The following is a 17,231-nucleotide window of genomic DNA, read 5'->3' as shown; positions in this document are numbered from 1 at the left end:
GGTAGCCCCAAATTCCAATTTCTTACTATTTTCATATTTTTCATTTATAAAAAAACCTCAGTTTTGTTGAATTTGTGTAATTCACATTTACTTACATAAATTTTATTTTAAAATATTTGTGGGTGAGTATCATACAAGTATTTAGTTACTATTCTATACCTTCAAATTGACATTTGATTCAGACAAAATCCTGGTAATTTCCTTCAGTCTGTGACTAATCCATTTCACCATATCCATATATTGTTTATTGACTATATCAAGTTCTGTTTTCACTCGCTCGGCTCCATCCTCACGTTTTTGTTTCTTTGTCATACTTTCTACGAGGGCAGCATCAATGTCTTCTAAAGAAGTTTTGTACTGACGTAATCTTCTGTCATAAATCTACAATCAAAGTTACAATATTGCTCAGTGAAAAATATTGCTTAAAATTTTGTGGGAAAAATAACATTTATTATATGCTTTTATCACTGAAATTTGCATAATTTATATTTCTGTTCAAATATAAGCTAATGAAATAATTTACTTTTCTTTAAATTCATGTATTGAAGGAATCTTAAAATTTAATTAGCAAAATTTACTTTTTTTAACTCTAAATCACCCTTTATTTTCATAAAATGTTAAATATGTGCATGACCCAAAATCCTGCCTAGCAATAAGTGCTACCCTTCATATACTCTTGGTGATAAAAAAAAATCCTTTGAAGCATCTTTATGAAAATATATCAACTTTCAACATGTGTTATAAAGCTGTATATTAAACCAGTAATCAAGCAATATCTAGTTAGCATTTTAATAATTCTAGCACAATACAATTATATAATATTACTTGAAACTGTAAATAAAATACACAGTTATTGTTGAATATATTTTACAGTTTATATAAAAGAGACAAAAAAAGATTTCACAGAATTTCGGAGATCCTCCCAATTTCTCTATGCCAATATATCTTTAATAAAGGGGATATTCCAGATCCTTAACTGAAGAAAAGCTCCAAATATGAGTAATTCCACTGAGCTAATTACTATAGCAAAATTTAACAGCCAGATCTGACCTTTTTTTAGCCATTGATAAAATGGTATTGTATTATTATTTGGATTGATAAGTTTGCCTTAAAACTTGCTGTCACTGAAGGAGCTAAGACTAAAACGCATTAAGCCATGCTTGCCACATGCAAAAGTAGCATCATATAATGTATTAGCTATGGAACTACTTTATTGTGTATAGTAAAAGTAAAAGCACTGCAATATCATGATCACTACAAAGCCATGTTAAATCTGCAACCATACTACTAAAAGTAACCTGATGACTTTGGAAATATATGCCAAAATATGATACTGCATTTGTTGTAAATTTAGTTTTGATTTTTTTTTAAATATCTTCTTCAAATTAATTAGAATTAACAAATGAAGAAAACCAGATTTCAAAATTGTTCTGATTTTTTCACACTCAAAAAAAAAAGAAAATTGAACTTTTAGATAACATCCCATTTCTACTGATAAGTAGAAAAGGTATAAACCATAAGTATATTAGTTGTCAGCACAATAAACCATACCGTGATGATTTTAAAGAACTAAACACTATTTATAGCTGGATGAAAATTGATCAAATTTATAACAGCAAATACAGTAGCTTTGTTTATCCATGAATTGAAATCTATTAACATCTTTATAACCTATATAATTTAGTCACAGCATTCATATATATAGTGTACAAATATAATATTTGGTTGCATAGTTATAGTTTAGCATAATACATTACATACTAGATAGATAAAATCTCACCTCCTTCAGTTTGGGTGACTATCGACGCCATGGTAACCACATCAGGTAAGCGACTACTTACATGGAAACCAATAACAGGTAAGCGACTACTTAGCCAAGGGTTGCCCTCCATCAATCGATGGAAGAAGGAAGTAGTCAAGCCGTGCATGAATTGCGCTAAGAAAGGCAAACCCAAATTAAAAGCTGTGCTGTAAGCCAAAAACCCTGAAATCAAGGCTCTTTTCAACAAAAAAATTGTAGAGAGAAAAAAAGTAAAGAATTTTGGAAGAGAATTAGTATAGATACTACATAGATGACACTCACTTTATCACTTGCATACCAACAAGACATATACTCTACTGTTATCTACTAGATTAATAGTTTACCTTAGCCTCTCTGATGAATTGTCCTCCATATTTGTTTACTGCCTCCAACTGGTGTTGGTGTTCTCCAAGACCATTGTATATTGCCTAAAAAACAAATAAGAAACAGGTTACAATATCATTCTTTATTCAATAAGTGAAGCAAATGTTTTGTCTAACAGAAAACAAGACAACTGGTTTCAAGGATTTTGTTCTGTACAATTTTTATTTTATTTATAAAAGTCAAATCTATACCATTTTCAAAATAGAAATAACATCACTGAATTGAATTGAAAAGCATAAAAATATAATTTTGTACTTCCTTATCAACTATCACCAATGAGTTAAAAAATTTCAGAATATCACTTTAAACTCATTGACAAAATATCATTGAAGTCTAAATTTCATATGATGGAAATTATATCTGTCATACAGAAGAAGCCTCATCATACGTGTATGGTTCAATCTTTTGTATGTTATATTGTGTAAGCCTAACTAAGATGGTTGAGGAACATATGATTAGTTGTGGTTAGAACCTCACCATTGATGGTTCTATCTGTTGCTGGACTTCCTCGATATTGTTTGTAAGGGGAGGTAATTGATTAATTTTCATCTGTAGACGTTTCATCCACTGTTGTTCATCTTTAACCCCACTGGTATACAGGGATAATAAGTTTGAGGAAGATTCAAAGACTCTTCTCCTGTAAGTATAGATTTAACAATCAAGTTATAATTTTCAATTTTTCAATTAAAAAATCAATTGACAAAAGCTAAAACATAATTCTAATTTGTCCATTTAAAATTTCTATATAGGTCAATATTTTGAAGAGATAAAACCACATTTCTTTATCTTGATAAAATACATATAAATTATATGGCATCAGTTTGATAAAATATGGACTAAACTAGTTAGTAAAGAACTAATTCTTATGGTGGTAGGTCACAGTTCACCATGTATTGCTTAAAACTGATATAACTGAGATTGGTAGTGAGTTTTATAGACAATAAGACACTTTCCTTATGTCATGATTTTAAGAACCTTAAATAATTTCCCCAAATATAATTCCCCTCAACTAATAATACATTTTGAAACATTCTGTAATTTAAAGCCAGTTTCAAAATTTAATTAAAGATGAAAAAATTAGATATAAAAAGTCTGTCAAATCTAGAAACTGTGCTAAAGTTGAAGCCACATTCAATAATAAGTTCAATAAATTAATTGTTCATTTTTAGGTTTCAATAGTAAAACTACCTTTCCACAATTTGTAATATGATCTGTTCCCATCGTTGTCTGAGGCCATCAACCTCCTTATCAACAGTCTCCAGGTCATTGTGACGAGATGTGCCTGGTCGACAGTGTTTAAGAAGAGCTCTAAGATTTTCTACATCTTTTGTTAATCTATCTAACTTTGGCTGCTGCTGTTGTATAGATGAATCTAAATCCTAGAAAATAAGTCATTGGTTAATGAGAACTTGCTTAAGAATAGTAACATATTAACTTAGTCATCAATTTGACTTTTTGTCAAAAGCATACTAAGTGTTCATCTAAAAAAAACATCATATGACTTCAAAGTGAAAATTATGGTTAACCTATATTGCCAACATCTGTTATTGTTTTACTGTCACACATTTCATTTTTATAGGACACTTGAACAGAGCAAGAAAATGGATAATTGTAACTCTAAAAACTTATTCTTGATCTACATTTACTTTGAAGGGAAAAAAAGATACAAACACTCATGTAAGCTATCATAAACAAAGAGTATTAGATACATACTTGGAGTTCTTCGTGAACTTGTCTAAAGGTATCTGGATCAGCTGACATGTTGTCATGTGACACTAGAGCTATCTCATAGTCTGCTACTAACTGTCTCATCTGCTCTATTCCAGTTAATAAAGAATCGGTTGCTTTTAATCTGTAAATAACAAACATTAACTTTAATTAAAATAAAATCTTACCATAGTAAAAATTAAAAGGGCTGATAAATAATGAGGTTTTCTATTGGAATATTCCAATACTTTATGAACCAACATATTAACATATTTTTCTGCCTACATGGGCAATATACACATTTTTTCAACATTTCGAGGTACTTAATTTTAAAGACAATCCTGAACCATATGTTATGCAAATGGTTTATATTAACCACATAATTACCCATCTAAGATTCACATTTGACCTTAGTTGTACTCCACCATATTGACTTATATGAAAGGACATATTCCATTCCACTTGTGTGACTTTTACCAGGGAGGGATAAAAAATAATCCATAATGGTCATTGTGATATTGATATACAATTCTTGGTTAAAACTTGCATATTATTTACCTATCTAAATAAACCCACGAGAGAGATCATATTTGATCTCACCATTGTAACCCAGCATATTATTTACCTATCTAAGTAAACCCGTGAGAGAGATCGTATCTGATCCCACCGTTGTACCACAGCATGATATTTTGATTCTGCTATATGAGATTTATGTGGAAGACTTGCATAGGTAGATTTCAGTACATCAACTCCATTCTCTAACTCACTGGCATTGGCCTCCCATACCTGAGGTAAAACAGAATTTTTTAAACAAGTTGTTGGAGAATTTTCTTATTCTATTGCAATATCTTACGTTTGCTGTTTTTTTCAAAGAAACCATAGCCTTGACTTCTTACTTTGGTTATGTTTGCAATTAATGCAACAAACATTACTATGGAACCTTTTTTTGTTTCTTAAAAAAAAAAAATGTTCAGACTATAGAAAGCTGACTTAACTTAATTTTTTTTTCATTTTTACATCTATATTTTGTATCTTAACATACTTTTAATTAATCTTACAGCTTTAACATTAATGCTAGCAAGACAAATCTTTGTTTGGCTTGCTTGCTTTGTTTGTATCAATGTTTGTTCAAGCATGGTAATTAAGATAGGCGGGGCTTCAGCTTGTATACATCATACTTAAATTTTATTGGACGTTATGTTGGAGGTTAAGGACACTAAATTTTAAAAACATCACAACACATATTCTCACATGTTTCCTTACCTGTAAATATACAATACAGACAGGATTCTACTTCGTCGAAATTATCTTCCTATTAAGCCAGTTCATTTTCACAATCGTGGAAACATAAGACAATTTTTTTTTCAGAGATCCAACGTAAAGACTGTCGTCAAGCACTTTTAGTAAAATAGCTATTCAAACACACCTACTCTGATTTTGTGATCCATTGGATAGGTATTTCACTTGACCCCTATATTTCATCTTTTAGTACTGTGATTTTGTTTTATGTTATAAAGTCAACCTGTAGCTTTGCTATATAAAATGATAGAGTCTGAAGCGAGATGGACTGGTGTATCAAATACTCTTGTTTTGTACATTTTCAAGACAAAATATTCATCTCAAACACACCCTAACACAAAAAAGGTGCACTCGATTTTCTCTTTTCGATACAATTGTTTTCCATTTTTTAGAATATTTTCTTGAGTTGCATAATCAAAGGACAGACATGGAAATAACTGACTGAACTAATAGATTGATATGTTATAAAAACAATATTAGGTCAATTAATGTTGAAGGCCAGTTTCTCAGCCTCATACAAGAAAAAAGTTTATATTTTTCTTTCATTGACAAATTATTGTATTTTTGCAGGTGAGAAAACATGTGAGAATATTTGTTATGTGATGTTTTAAAATTAAGTGTCCTTAACCTCAGACATAACGTCCAATAAAATCTAAGTATGATGTATACAAGCTGAAGCCCCGCCTATCTTAATTACCATGCTTGAGCAAACACGGATACAAACACAGCAAGCAAGCCAAACAAAGATTTGTCTTGCTAGCATTAATGTAAAGCTGTAAAGAACATTCTTAGCTAAGTGTTTTCTAAATAGAGTATGTTGTTTAAAGTTCTGTTAATAAATCAAACCTTTTGTTGTTCCACGATATGACGAAGACCTAGTTTGTCACGAGGTAGATGATCCTGGAGTCTCGACATCAACTCCTGTTCACAGTCCATGAAACGTTTATTAAAAGAATCAACTTCATGGACAAGCTTCTGATCAGGAGATTTTGTCTTATGTGATTCTGTAAAATATATACACCATAATGTTATAAATAAACTAAAAGAAACCTTTAATACATTACAATTTGTATTCAAATGACAGTTTTAGCACTCCACAACTAATTCTGATTTTTTTTTTAAATGTTATTCAAGTTGTATAAGTCACAAGTTTAAGAGCATCTTGAAATAAATATGTCTTTTCAAAGTGGAATCCATTTCTTTTTGTTTTATTACTAATATTTTTTTTAATGTATCACCAACATATGTGGTATTCTTAACATAACATATAAAATACAAACCACAGACTTATTGCATAATATGTAATAATCACTGGTAGATAAAACACAGATAATGAACATATGGAATAAATACCACAAACTGCTTGTAATATATCTTACAATAATCCATGAATAATATACCCTATAAACACACAAAAAAAAAGTTGTGAAATCATCTGTGAATATAATACATGCAAATTATTCAATTTTCCATCATTCATTTTTTGTTTGTGTTTAACTAGTTTATGGGATAAAAAAAAAAAAGGCTTGACATCTAGCATTAATTTCTCTTAACCTTCTTCTTGAGCAGTTGCTGAAAGACTTAGAAATATTTGGTTACATTCGGCTAATTCTCCCCGTAATTTTCTCATTTCATGTGTGGTCTCTCCTACTTCTGTGATCAGCTTCTCAGCATCTTCATTTACAGTTCTCCAAAACATTTCCCTCCTTCCTGGCTCTAAACTCATAAACTAAAGAAGAAAAAACAACAGTAAATTGACCATCTTTTAACTTCACTTGCAAAATGAATATACACATGTATAAACCTGAAACAGACACACAAATAATTGTCCTATCTTAAGAACTAAACTATTCAAATCTTAAGCCTTACATTTTGTGCTGGTCATATCACTGCTTATATTATTCGCTCTGGCTTTCATCTTTGTTTTACTTGTTTAGCATCTTAGTTTACGAGTGTTGACATAATTTTGATTTCTCACTCAATATTGGTACATTTTACCTATAAAGCTAAAATTCACGGAATTTTCTGAAAGTGGAAGAAAAATCTTCTTATGCACTGAATCTCAAATGAATATACTTGTCTTTTTTCTTTGAAATGTGGCTATATATCAATCCTAATGGAGAATTTTCAAAGACCTGTCTCTCCATTTTTTGTTCATTATTAGTTTGATTGCAAGTTTTAACCTTCCATCAATAATTAAAAATACCTGTTTAAGATCCCAGTTCTTTATGACCCTAACTGTATTCAATATCATGTTGTGTTTAGTGGACCTCTGTCTCATTTTCCATAAACTATGTAAATGTTCAAACTGTACATGAAGCCTACAAAACAAAAATTAAAAAAATAAACCAAGAGAGATCAGAAACTTTGAGCTAAATAACCACTTTTTTAAAAGGATTGTCATTCAATGATTAAGTTCTTACAACAAATAAGTTCATCCAATTTTTCAAAATAAATTTGCTTTCAAAACATAACAATATGTATAGGCAATAATTTTTTTTTAAAAGTTTATTTGAAAATGTTGTCATCTTAGAAATAGATATAAGTATATAGATGTGTGACCTACCTCTCAGCTTGTGAAATGGCATCTTTATTAGGTGGGGGAATGACAAAACAAATAGATGGCAACATTTCTTCATCACCATTTGACAATGCAACCTGTAATATAAGAAATATGTTTATATAATTTACATAACTATTGCAATTTTAAAAGAAAACATATTTGAAAAGGATATTTAGAAGTTGCAGTATGAGCTAAATTCTATAAGATTTTCTGTCCTTTAACAAGATGCAAGCATTCTTTGATAAAGTAAACTTGAGTATTGTTTCACTTGTAGAAGTGTTATGTTGTCTTAAATATCTCAGTTTTATGAAGTTGATGAGTTTTTCTAAATTAAGGTTTTAATCTACAGGAAAACATATCACCATACTCATACTTCTCATTCTGATTGAAGCCAATCAGTTTTGTTCTTACTACCGACTTCTGAGTGCTTGGTAGAGCAGCAGAAGTACCAACCAGAAAGTTTTTTGTTTGACCAAATTAGGAATTTAGTTAATTGTTAGTTGTCTAGTTTTAGAATCCCATCCAAAAGTTGTCAAATATTAAAGTCGGTGCCCTTATATTCATTTTAACACATAATTCCTGTTAAATGTGTATCCTAATCTAAAATTTACCTTCCACTTGGTTCTGTTTGAAGTATCTAATAATTCATATTCTTGTCCTCTCTGTATTATTTCCTGAAACAAAAACATTAAATATTTAATTATTCTATATCATTAGCATAATACAAAATGTTCATGCTAGACATACATATAGTTCAAAGTAATGGAAAACAGAAAGAAGGTGTCTTACAGATCCTAAAGTGCTCACACTCTACAAGTCATCACTACAGAGCTGCTCAATATGTATCCAGTCACTCTGTTAAGTAGTACTTGATAAAGGTGTGACAAAAACTTTATGCAACATATTGAAAAATTCAAGGTATAAGCAAATATACAAATATCATTAAAGCTTCTCAATAGGATAGAAGGTATTTTTTGGGACTGATAAAATAAATGTTTGTTTTATGAAATCTATTATGATTTTTTTTTAAATAAAATAAACCTGCATTAACCTAAGGTTATTAGTAAAAATTGAACTTTGGAACATCTTTTTTCATTGATAAACATTGAACTGTACAAACCTTTTGGTGTCTGTATGTACATAAACATTGAACTGTACAAACCTTTTGGTGTCTGTATGTACATAAACATTGAACTGTACAAACCTTTTGGTGTCTGTATGTACATAAACATTGAACTGTACAAACCTTTTGGTGTCTGTATGTACATAAACATTGAACTGTACAAACCTTTTGGTGTCTGTATGTACATAAACATTGAACTGTACAAATCGTTTGGTGTCTGTATGTACATAAACATTGAACTGTACAAACCGTTTGGTGTCTGTATGTACATAAACATTGAACTGTACAAACCTTTTGGTGTCTGTATGTACATAAACATTGTACTGTACAAACCTTTTGGTGTCTGTATGTACATAAACATTGTACTGTACAAACCTTTTGGTGTCTGTATGTACATAAACATTGTACTGTACAAACCTTTTGGTGTCTGTATGTACATAAACATTGTACTGTACTTTCTGAGGACACATGTTCAGTTCTTTTTTCTAATGGAATAACTTCTTCACTAGTCTGGATCAAGTTTGCAATTTGTTTGTCAAATTCTGTTAATTGTTCTTGCATTTTATGTAAATCACTAATTTGTCTTTTGGCATCGTCAATGCTTAAATTTTCTTGTCCATAAATTGTATTAAGAAGTTCTGAACAATGAGTCATTTCTGATCCATATTGTCTACACTCCTGAAAGAACTGATGATAGGTGGTGATAGATTTAACATGGGATTCTAAACATAATGTTAATTGTAATAGTAGGGACCACTGTGACTGCATCTCCTCCATGTAGGCTTTTATTGTATCAGCTGCAGGGTGTCGGTCAAGAACTAATGCTGTTCCTCTTTCCTGTACTGAGTTGAACTGAACTTCTCTCAATTCCAATTCATGGATCAAACTCTGTAACAATAAAAATCATACAATTAAATATCATGTTATTTGTCATATCAAATATAATATTTCTGTAAATAAAACTTTTTTTAAATTTTCATTCTTAAAATCTATCAGTAATATGGAGTGCTAAATGAACATTGCCATAGTATTTGAAATTGTTTCAACCAACCATTTTTTTCTGAATAAAAAAAACAAAACATATGTGTAATTGAAATGGACTTGTTGACATTTATGCTAAAAAGTGCTCTAAACATCTAGTTTTCAAGTATACCAATATCTTTTGGTAAAATCATCAAGGTATCTTTTTTGGTCATGCTTTGTGTTGGCTAACGTGATGTGCTATATATAGGTTGACTATCAGAAGCTTGGAAGCCAATAACACTGTTTATAAAAGTTATTCAACATTTAAAAAAAAAATGTGAACAAATGCAAAATGAAGGAATTCAGTTAAGATAACAGCCTCCCCTCCTCTTTATAAACACATCAAAATCAAAGCATGTAAAATGTGCTATCTGGTACATAATATTTTAACATATATAGCATGAACAAAGATTAGCTAATTTTATTTTGAAACAACAACATTTGTACCAATAGCAAATGTTAGTTTGTGATTTTGTGAAATTTTTCAATAATTCAATTCCCCCTTTTTATGAACTGATTATTATAAACAGTGTTTCGTTACGCTGAGCTGTTCACACAGAACATCTATCATGAGAAGGACACTTACTGCAGACATTATCTTCTGTACATTAACATTCCATCCAACAACACAGGGTTATATTGTCAAACTTGGGCAATCAAATATTCTCAAAAACAATTAACTGGCCTAACAACATGCAATTTCTAAAAGCAATATTACATCATGCCTATATTGGACTAATCGTTGAGATAGAACGGAAATCATGCATGGTGATGAAGTGATTTTGATATTTTTTTTGTATAATATTTTTTTGGAAAGAATGCTTTTAGTTGACACTCTAAAAGATAGCGTTAGTTACAAATGCCTAACATGTAAACACTCAAACCTTTTGAAGTGGAGACTGAAAATTTCAACAAACCAAATTTATTAAGCAACAAAAAACTGATCAAGGGACAGTAACTAAATTCCTTGTTACCTTAGAATACAACTGCAATCCAAATCCATTGATAATGTAGAATACCATTAGTATCAATGTCAGACAACTTGACATAGATAATTCATGTTTAATATGTAAATTGTTTTATGATTAATTATTATGATGACTATCTTGAATATATTGTTGGTTGAAATTGTTGCTTTTTTTCATGAGTGAAACAATTGGCAGCTAATTAGTGAAATACTAGCAATATTTAATTGTGTACATTGGCCAATCTCTTTTTTAGTTGACCAATGACATGCTCAAAGCTATATATTTTCTTAATTGCCTATAAAATGTGGTTATTTGATCATGTAATATACAAATTTATCAAGAGATTTAATTATGATTCTGCAATATACATGTTTTTCATTTACACAGCTTTTTCATTTCTTGTGTGTGTGTGTGATATTTTTTTATAATTTAAGGACGTCAAAGCCTTTTCTGATGATAATAACCTTATAAGCACCATCTGTGGTTTGTGGGTCTGTATTTATGTTTATTTCTCTAGTAACTTGTTGTTCCTCTTTGTCGTTCAACCAGATTAGTTCCTGCATGGCTGTCTGCAAGAATTCTCGCAAAGAATCCAAGCTTCTGGAACGTCTTGTTGAGGTTTTCTAGAATTAAAACATTTAGAGACCATTAAATACTTAAAATTAACAATATAATCAGGATTCAAACACATTTTTGATCATAAAATTAAAAAAAACATTTCAAGGAATTTCATAGCATAATTTTAAAATTTTCAAAGACAATCTGATTTACTTTTCTTCTCTATTTCAATAAATAATAGTATTCACAAATTCATCATATGACCATCACAAGTATTCATGATCTAAGTTCTTTAAAGGGAAAATTCACGATTTTTTACTTATGGTTTAAATATGTTCATTATGACAAAATATATATATTCACAAAGTTTTATCGCTATATGTCCAGTAATAAAGGAGAAATTCAACAATTAATGAATTTTTTTTAACTACTTCCTGTAGGTCGTGACGTTTTCTCCTGGTTTTTGCATGCCGGGATTTAAAATACAATCAGTAAAAGTCTTGGTTTTTAATGATATTTAAACGTAATCGTAAGCGCGCCGATGACTTATGGTTTATCTAATAAACATCCGATAATAAGAAGATAAGACGCACAGACGTGCAATTGTACACATTCATGAGATAAATTTTCTATGTTAAACGTATATATTCGAATTATTTTAGTAGACAACCAAAAAAGTTATAAATTATTGGCATCATATCACTTTCGGACACACAAGACAGAGATGTGTATTATACACCTGATAGTTCAAAATGGAAAGTTATAAGTCTGCCGTGTACACTGATCAATACCTACAGAAGTGAAACGATGCATGAACTTGCAAGCCCGACAGGAAATCGCTTGAATACCCGGACGTGTCACCTGAGTCCTCACACCCCTCACAATACCTTTGGGAGTAATACCTTTAGCCATGCTGGTGATCAGATGAGGAAAGATCCGAATTTATTTGAATAAAGTTTATTACTTTAAAGAATTATGAACGAATTAGATTTTTGAAAACAATTTTCACGGAACACTTATTTATTATTTGAACTGTGACTCTTTAACTAATTCCAATATTAACAGTTTAAAAATAACAGATATATAATAATGGTCATTTAAAAAAAAATAAGAACATTTTCCGTATCAAGTTTATAGTTAGTCAGATAAAACAATCGTACGATTGACAAGATATCGACACGCAATTACGACTACATCGGTTACTGTAGTTTTGGTCCTTTGTGTTTTATAGACATATCGTGATTATAATCGTAGAAGATGACAAGATGGCGAAGCGTAGAAAATTGATACTCAAATTTTAAAATCTATGTTGATCTCTTATCTAGCGGAATAAAACTTTAATATCTATAAATTTGAGCCTTTTTATACAGAATGGACATAATATCAATTTTTGATTTTTTTGCGAAGTTTCCCTTTAAGTTTATACTGCACAGTATCTATTGTCAAGGACATTCAAGCCTTTGATTTTCTTACTCTCAGGTTGAAGTACTTTCTGCAATTTCCATACAAACCCTGTATTATGAAAGCTATTTACCACAAATGTACCAAACATCTGAACATAATTAATGCATATTCATTACATAATATTAATAAACAAAGCTACTTCAATTAAACACAGTTTTCTTACATAATTATTATATTTCTATTCCTTTTTATATACATACTTAATTATGGCAAATATATATAACGTATGAGGAGTAATGTCAATTTATTTTTTATTACATCCAATGACAGTGGCAATTAGAATTCCATTATCTTACTACAACAACTTACTATTAATAAAGAATAAGCCACTTCTACTTTAGATAACCATTCTGCGTATAAGTTCTGATCTTCTGGGGATAACATTCTCTGTCAAAAAATAACTTGTTGTTACTAATGACATAGTAATCACAATTATTAAATAATAGATAGTGTCAATATCATCTGCATTTACAGTTTAGGATAGGTCGCTAATTCTTTGGTTTTTAAACATAGTATATTAGGTTAACACTGAATACATCATGTTTGAAGCTTTCTTTCTTTTTAAGTAAGATGTGGTATCATCGCCAATGAGACTATCGTTTTACAGAGTCAAAATAACATAGATGTAACATGACACTGGCTCTTGTACAATTCATATGTTTGTGTAAAACTTGTATTGATTAAACAAATAATTCAGAACTTATTTTGGTGTTTTATGATTGATATCAATTACTATAAAACTGGCTTTACTACCATAATAACAACTCACCCCATCTGAAATGCATTTTTCTATTTCTCTTCGAAAGTTTTGTATTTGTTGATGTTCTAACTGATGAGAACTACAGAGGGTTTCTACGGTAGATAGATCTGTACCATATTCTCTTGACTCAAGCTCTGCCTGTAATACAATAAAACAAACATTTTTACTTCGTGCATGTAAGAAATTGTAGTCTTCTTTTCTATCTATAGTCCTGACAACAAATTCTTATAAAAGTTACTTGACTCTTTAATATTGTAAATACCGATAAAACACAGGACTAAATATACGAACTACTGATAATTCCAACTCAGGATTTAATAGTTTTATTTGGGTGAATAATTCTACTATGCTCTACTGTTGTTTTTTTTTTTTAAATAACTGCATACAAACTCAAAATTCAAAACATAACTCTTATATGAAATCTGAACACATTCATGACTTATCCATTTAATGGGGGAAAAAAAACAAATATAAAAATACACATTTATCTTATTTTATTTTTATTAATTTTGAAAAGTGGTGATACAATGAAAATCTTGTTATACATTACATTTTTTACCTGTTTATTTTCTACCCATGACAAACATTCATGAACATGTTGAAATGTTGGGTTCATATCTGTAGGTCTAATTTCTGTTACATATTCTCTTCTCCTGGTTACGGTCACGCCTTCCTCGACATAGGACTTGGATATTAGTTTCTGTACAACTTCACCAAACAGCTGAGTTCTTAATTGTGATACTCTTGACTTAATGGAGGAAACTCTAGAAACACAATAATTAAAAAGATGACAATATTGAAGCAATTAACCAAAATTTTAAAATCTATTGAATTTAAAAATCGAGAAATGTAGTTCCTTAATTCTTGATATATAGTTATTAACATAAGATTAATAGTTTAGAGGACATGACAGCATGGTACTGGTTTTGTAAGATTTGGTATTTGTAACATAGAATTGTTTTGTGGTTCACAGGATTGTGAATGGGGAAAACTAACATGATTGTTCAGTCTTTTTATCAAGAAATCTCTCTGTAAGATAGGTTTTTAAGAATGTTTAAGTTGTAACAGTAATGATTTTTAATGAGTGGTGTTTTGAAAACTTTTCTTGCCATTTATTTTGACTTTTTAATGTAACATCTTATTCTTATCATTATTGACATTGTAGCATACCTTCTGCTGAGTTGTTCTGCAGTAGAAAACCTTCCATCTTGGAGGGCTTGTACATCGCGAAACATACTGCGTGCATTCTCCTCAACATTACGAAGGGCCTCATCCAGGGCATCACATTTACGTTTGGCTTCATGTGGGTGGACAACATCAACACGACCTTGTTCTTCATACACTCCAATGGCAACCTCATCTAATTTGTCCTCTTGATATTTACAATCTCGATGAAGTTTCTCTGCCAATCTTTGTAGCCTTTCCAGTCTAGGATTAAATGATAAATGAAATGAATGATGGTCTTTTAATATACAAGTGTCATTCAAAATCTTTATATGCAATAATGAACATTGAGGAATTATTATATCAAACTTGCATCCAAAGTTAGCGTTTTAGCTGTGTAAGAAATACTGACTAAGCATCCAACTGAGGTATATTCTTGAATTTTTGTTTTACAAATTGAGAAATATCTACCTCTTATTATATTTTGCTATTGCTATTATACTATGGTTGACAATGTGTGTGAGGTCAATGATGAAGTACTTTATAATAAAAAGGATTGGATACAAATTGTTTCATTCAATTTTTACCTGACAACTTCTGATTGCACAAGGCTGTCCCTTTCTTGCTGGGCAAATGTAAATCTGCTCCAAAGTCTGTTGATATTATCTGGGTGGAGTTCATCAGGGATACCCATATCACCTGTGCCTGGTCCCAGTCCCTGTAATGCAAAGAATACAGGTCCATGATTTCAACATGACCAAAATGATTTTCTGTTGATGAATATCATGTAAGGGTAAACAAGCAATAACTGTGCTAAATAATTGGAATATCTCAATACATAAATGTTAATATTTATATTTATATTCTTTTCCCTATTATCAAAGACAAAAAAGACATTTTACCTGTATTTCATCGTATATACGTAGTAGTTTTTGCTTGGTGTCCTGCCTTGGTGGAATGTCTTCTGTTCTAAATCTCTTGCATTCTGCTAGCACAGACTGAAAAGACAATGTAAACAGATAGTAAAGTACATATTTCAAATAGATAAATTAATGACAGTTAAAAAATATTGATTCTTATCAAATTAATTATAACTTCTGGAATTAAATTGATCAATTTCATTGAGTGTTCCAAAAAGACACTCCGTGTATCATTCCTATATATTTAGGAACTGACACACTAATCTGTATAATCTATTACACTATTCTAAGTATGTTTTAATCTTAATTCCAGTCAACAAACTATCAAAAAGAGATCAAGGCCATAGAAAAATATCAGATGCATATGATATCCATATAATGAATTTACATTCAAAGTATTTCTGACTTATCATTTCTTATTTTGGATAAAGAGCTTATACAAAAGTCGAAAACTTATTATTGGGGAACACAAAAAATCCGGAAACTGTAACCTTGACACTAGGGCAAGAAAACTAGGTTAAAGTTATTAAATAGACATACCACAAAAACATATACATGTTCCAAACAAATCTTTATTTTTAAAATTGTCCATCATCACTATCCTGAAACTTAATCTCACCAATAAACAGAACCAGGTGCTCTGCAGGGCGCAGCTTTATACAACCCCAGTGGTCGAATCCTGAACAGTTGGGGCAAATTTGGTCACAATATTCAAGCTTGATACTGTTTGAATTTGGATTGTGATCAAATTTTTGACATAATATAGGTTTTTGTCACAAAATTAATGTGGTGAAAGATCTAACATATCTATTGCACAATACTGTGCAATTGAAGATTTCTTCTTGAAACTTTTCAAAATTCCAAATTGGAAAAATTTTGAAAAAAAGGAATCCTTTAAAAAATGGTAAACAAAAATCCCCCCCCCCCCCCTCCAACTTTTTGAAACCCCTTTGGAGCAATAACCCTTAATTTAGTACAATTTCAGAGAGATCCATACACTTAAACACAAGTTATTGTAATGATTGTTTGGAAACTAATAACAACACAAGTTATTGTCATGATTGTTTGGAAAATAAAAACATGCTTATTTTTGCCCTTTTTTGACCTCTAATTCCTACATATTTTGGGAAATTAACACAAAACTTAATCCCAGCCTCCCCTTTGTTATATGGTACATTGTGGTACAATTTCAGAGAGATTCATAAAATTACACACAAGTTATTGTCTGGAAACTGGAAAAATGCTTGTTTTGGCCCCTTTTTGGCCCTTAATTCTTAAACTTTGAGCCCTTAACCCCTAAAATGTATCGAAACCTTCTACTTGTGGTTTTAAACATTGCCATATAATTTCAGAGCAATTGAAATACTTGTACACAAGTTATTATCCTGAAACTAGAAAAATGCTTGTTTTGGGCCTTAATTCCTAAACGGTTGGGACCATCATCCCCAAAATAGATCCCAACCTTCCTTTTGTGGCATTGAACCTTCTGAAAAAAAT

The 17,231-nt window shown here is 30.4% G+C and overlaps 1 protein-coding gene across 16 annotated transcripts in view; it reads right to left on the bottom strand.

Moving 5' to 3' along the window:
• The window catches only part of LOC139500969 (uncharacterized), a 159,224-nt gene that overhangs the window by 71,015 nt on the left and 70,978 nt on the right, over positions 1-17,231 (bottom strand). For 10 of the 16 annotated variants that reach the window (XM_071289946.1, XM_071289938.1, XM_071289915.1 and 7 more), the window contains 19 exons: positions 15,717-15,812; positions 15,402-15,532; positions 14,821-15,078; positions 14,210-14,414; positions 13,660-13,788; positions 13,200-13,277; positions 11,333-11,491; positions 9,295-9,765; positions 8,366-8,428; positions 7,758-7,849; positions 7,398-7,512; positions 6,746-6,920; positions 6,038-6,195; positions 4,518-4,678; positions 3,899-4,037; positions 3,374-3,564; positions 2,663-2,822; positions 2,146-2,229; positions 160-381 (listed from right to left, as the gene is read on the bottom strand). In XM_071289946.1, coding sequence (XP_071146047.1) covers positions 160-381; positions 2,146-2,229; positions 2,663-2,822; positions 3,374-3,564; positions 3,899-4,037; positions 4,518-4,678; positions 6,038-6,195; positions 6,746-6,920; positions 7,398-7,512; positions 7,758-7,849; positions 8,366-8,428; positions 9,295-9,765; positions 11,333-11,491; positions 13,200-13,277; positions 13,660-13,788; positions 14,210-14,414; positions 14,821-15,078; positions 15,402-15,532; positions 15,717-15,812 — 3,087 coding nt within the window. Of the gene's footprint in view, positions 1-159; positions 382-2,145; positions 2,230-2,662; positions 2,823-3,373; positions 3,565-3,898; positions 4,038-4,517; positions 4,679-6,037; positions 6,196-6,745; positions 6,921-7,397; positions 7,513-7,757; positions 7,850-8,365; positions 8,429-9,168; positions 9,201-9,294; positions 9,766-10,784; positions 10,800-11,332; positions 11,492-13,199; positions 13,278-13,659; positions 13,789-14,209; positions 14,415-14,820; positions 15,079-15,401; positions 15,533-15,716; positions 15,813-17,231 lie in introns of those variants that run through there. The other 6 variants (XM_071289907.1, XM_071290016.1, XM_071289926.1 and 3 more) reach the window with 2 other exon arrangements.

This window comes from Mytilus edulis, chromosome 1 (genome assembly GCF_963676685.1).
Source record: "Mytilus edulis chromosome 1, xbMytEdul2.2, whole genome shotgun sequence".
Classification (NCBI taxonomy): domain Eukaryota; kingdom Metazoa; phylum Mollusca; class Bivalvia; order Mytilida; family Mytilidae; genus Mytilus; species Mytilus edulis.
Note: the sequence above shows the minus strand (reverse complement) of the source record. Positions and strands in the feature narration are given on the sequence as shown.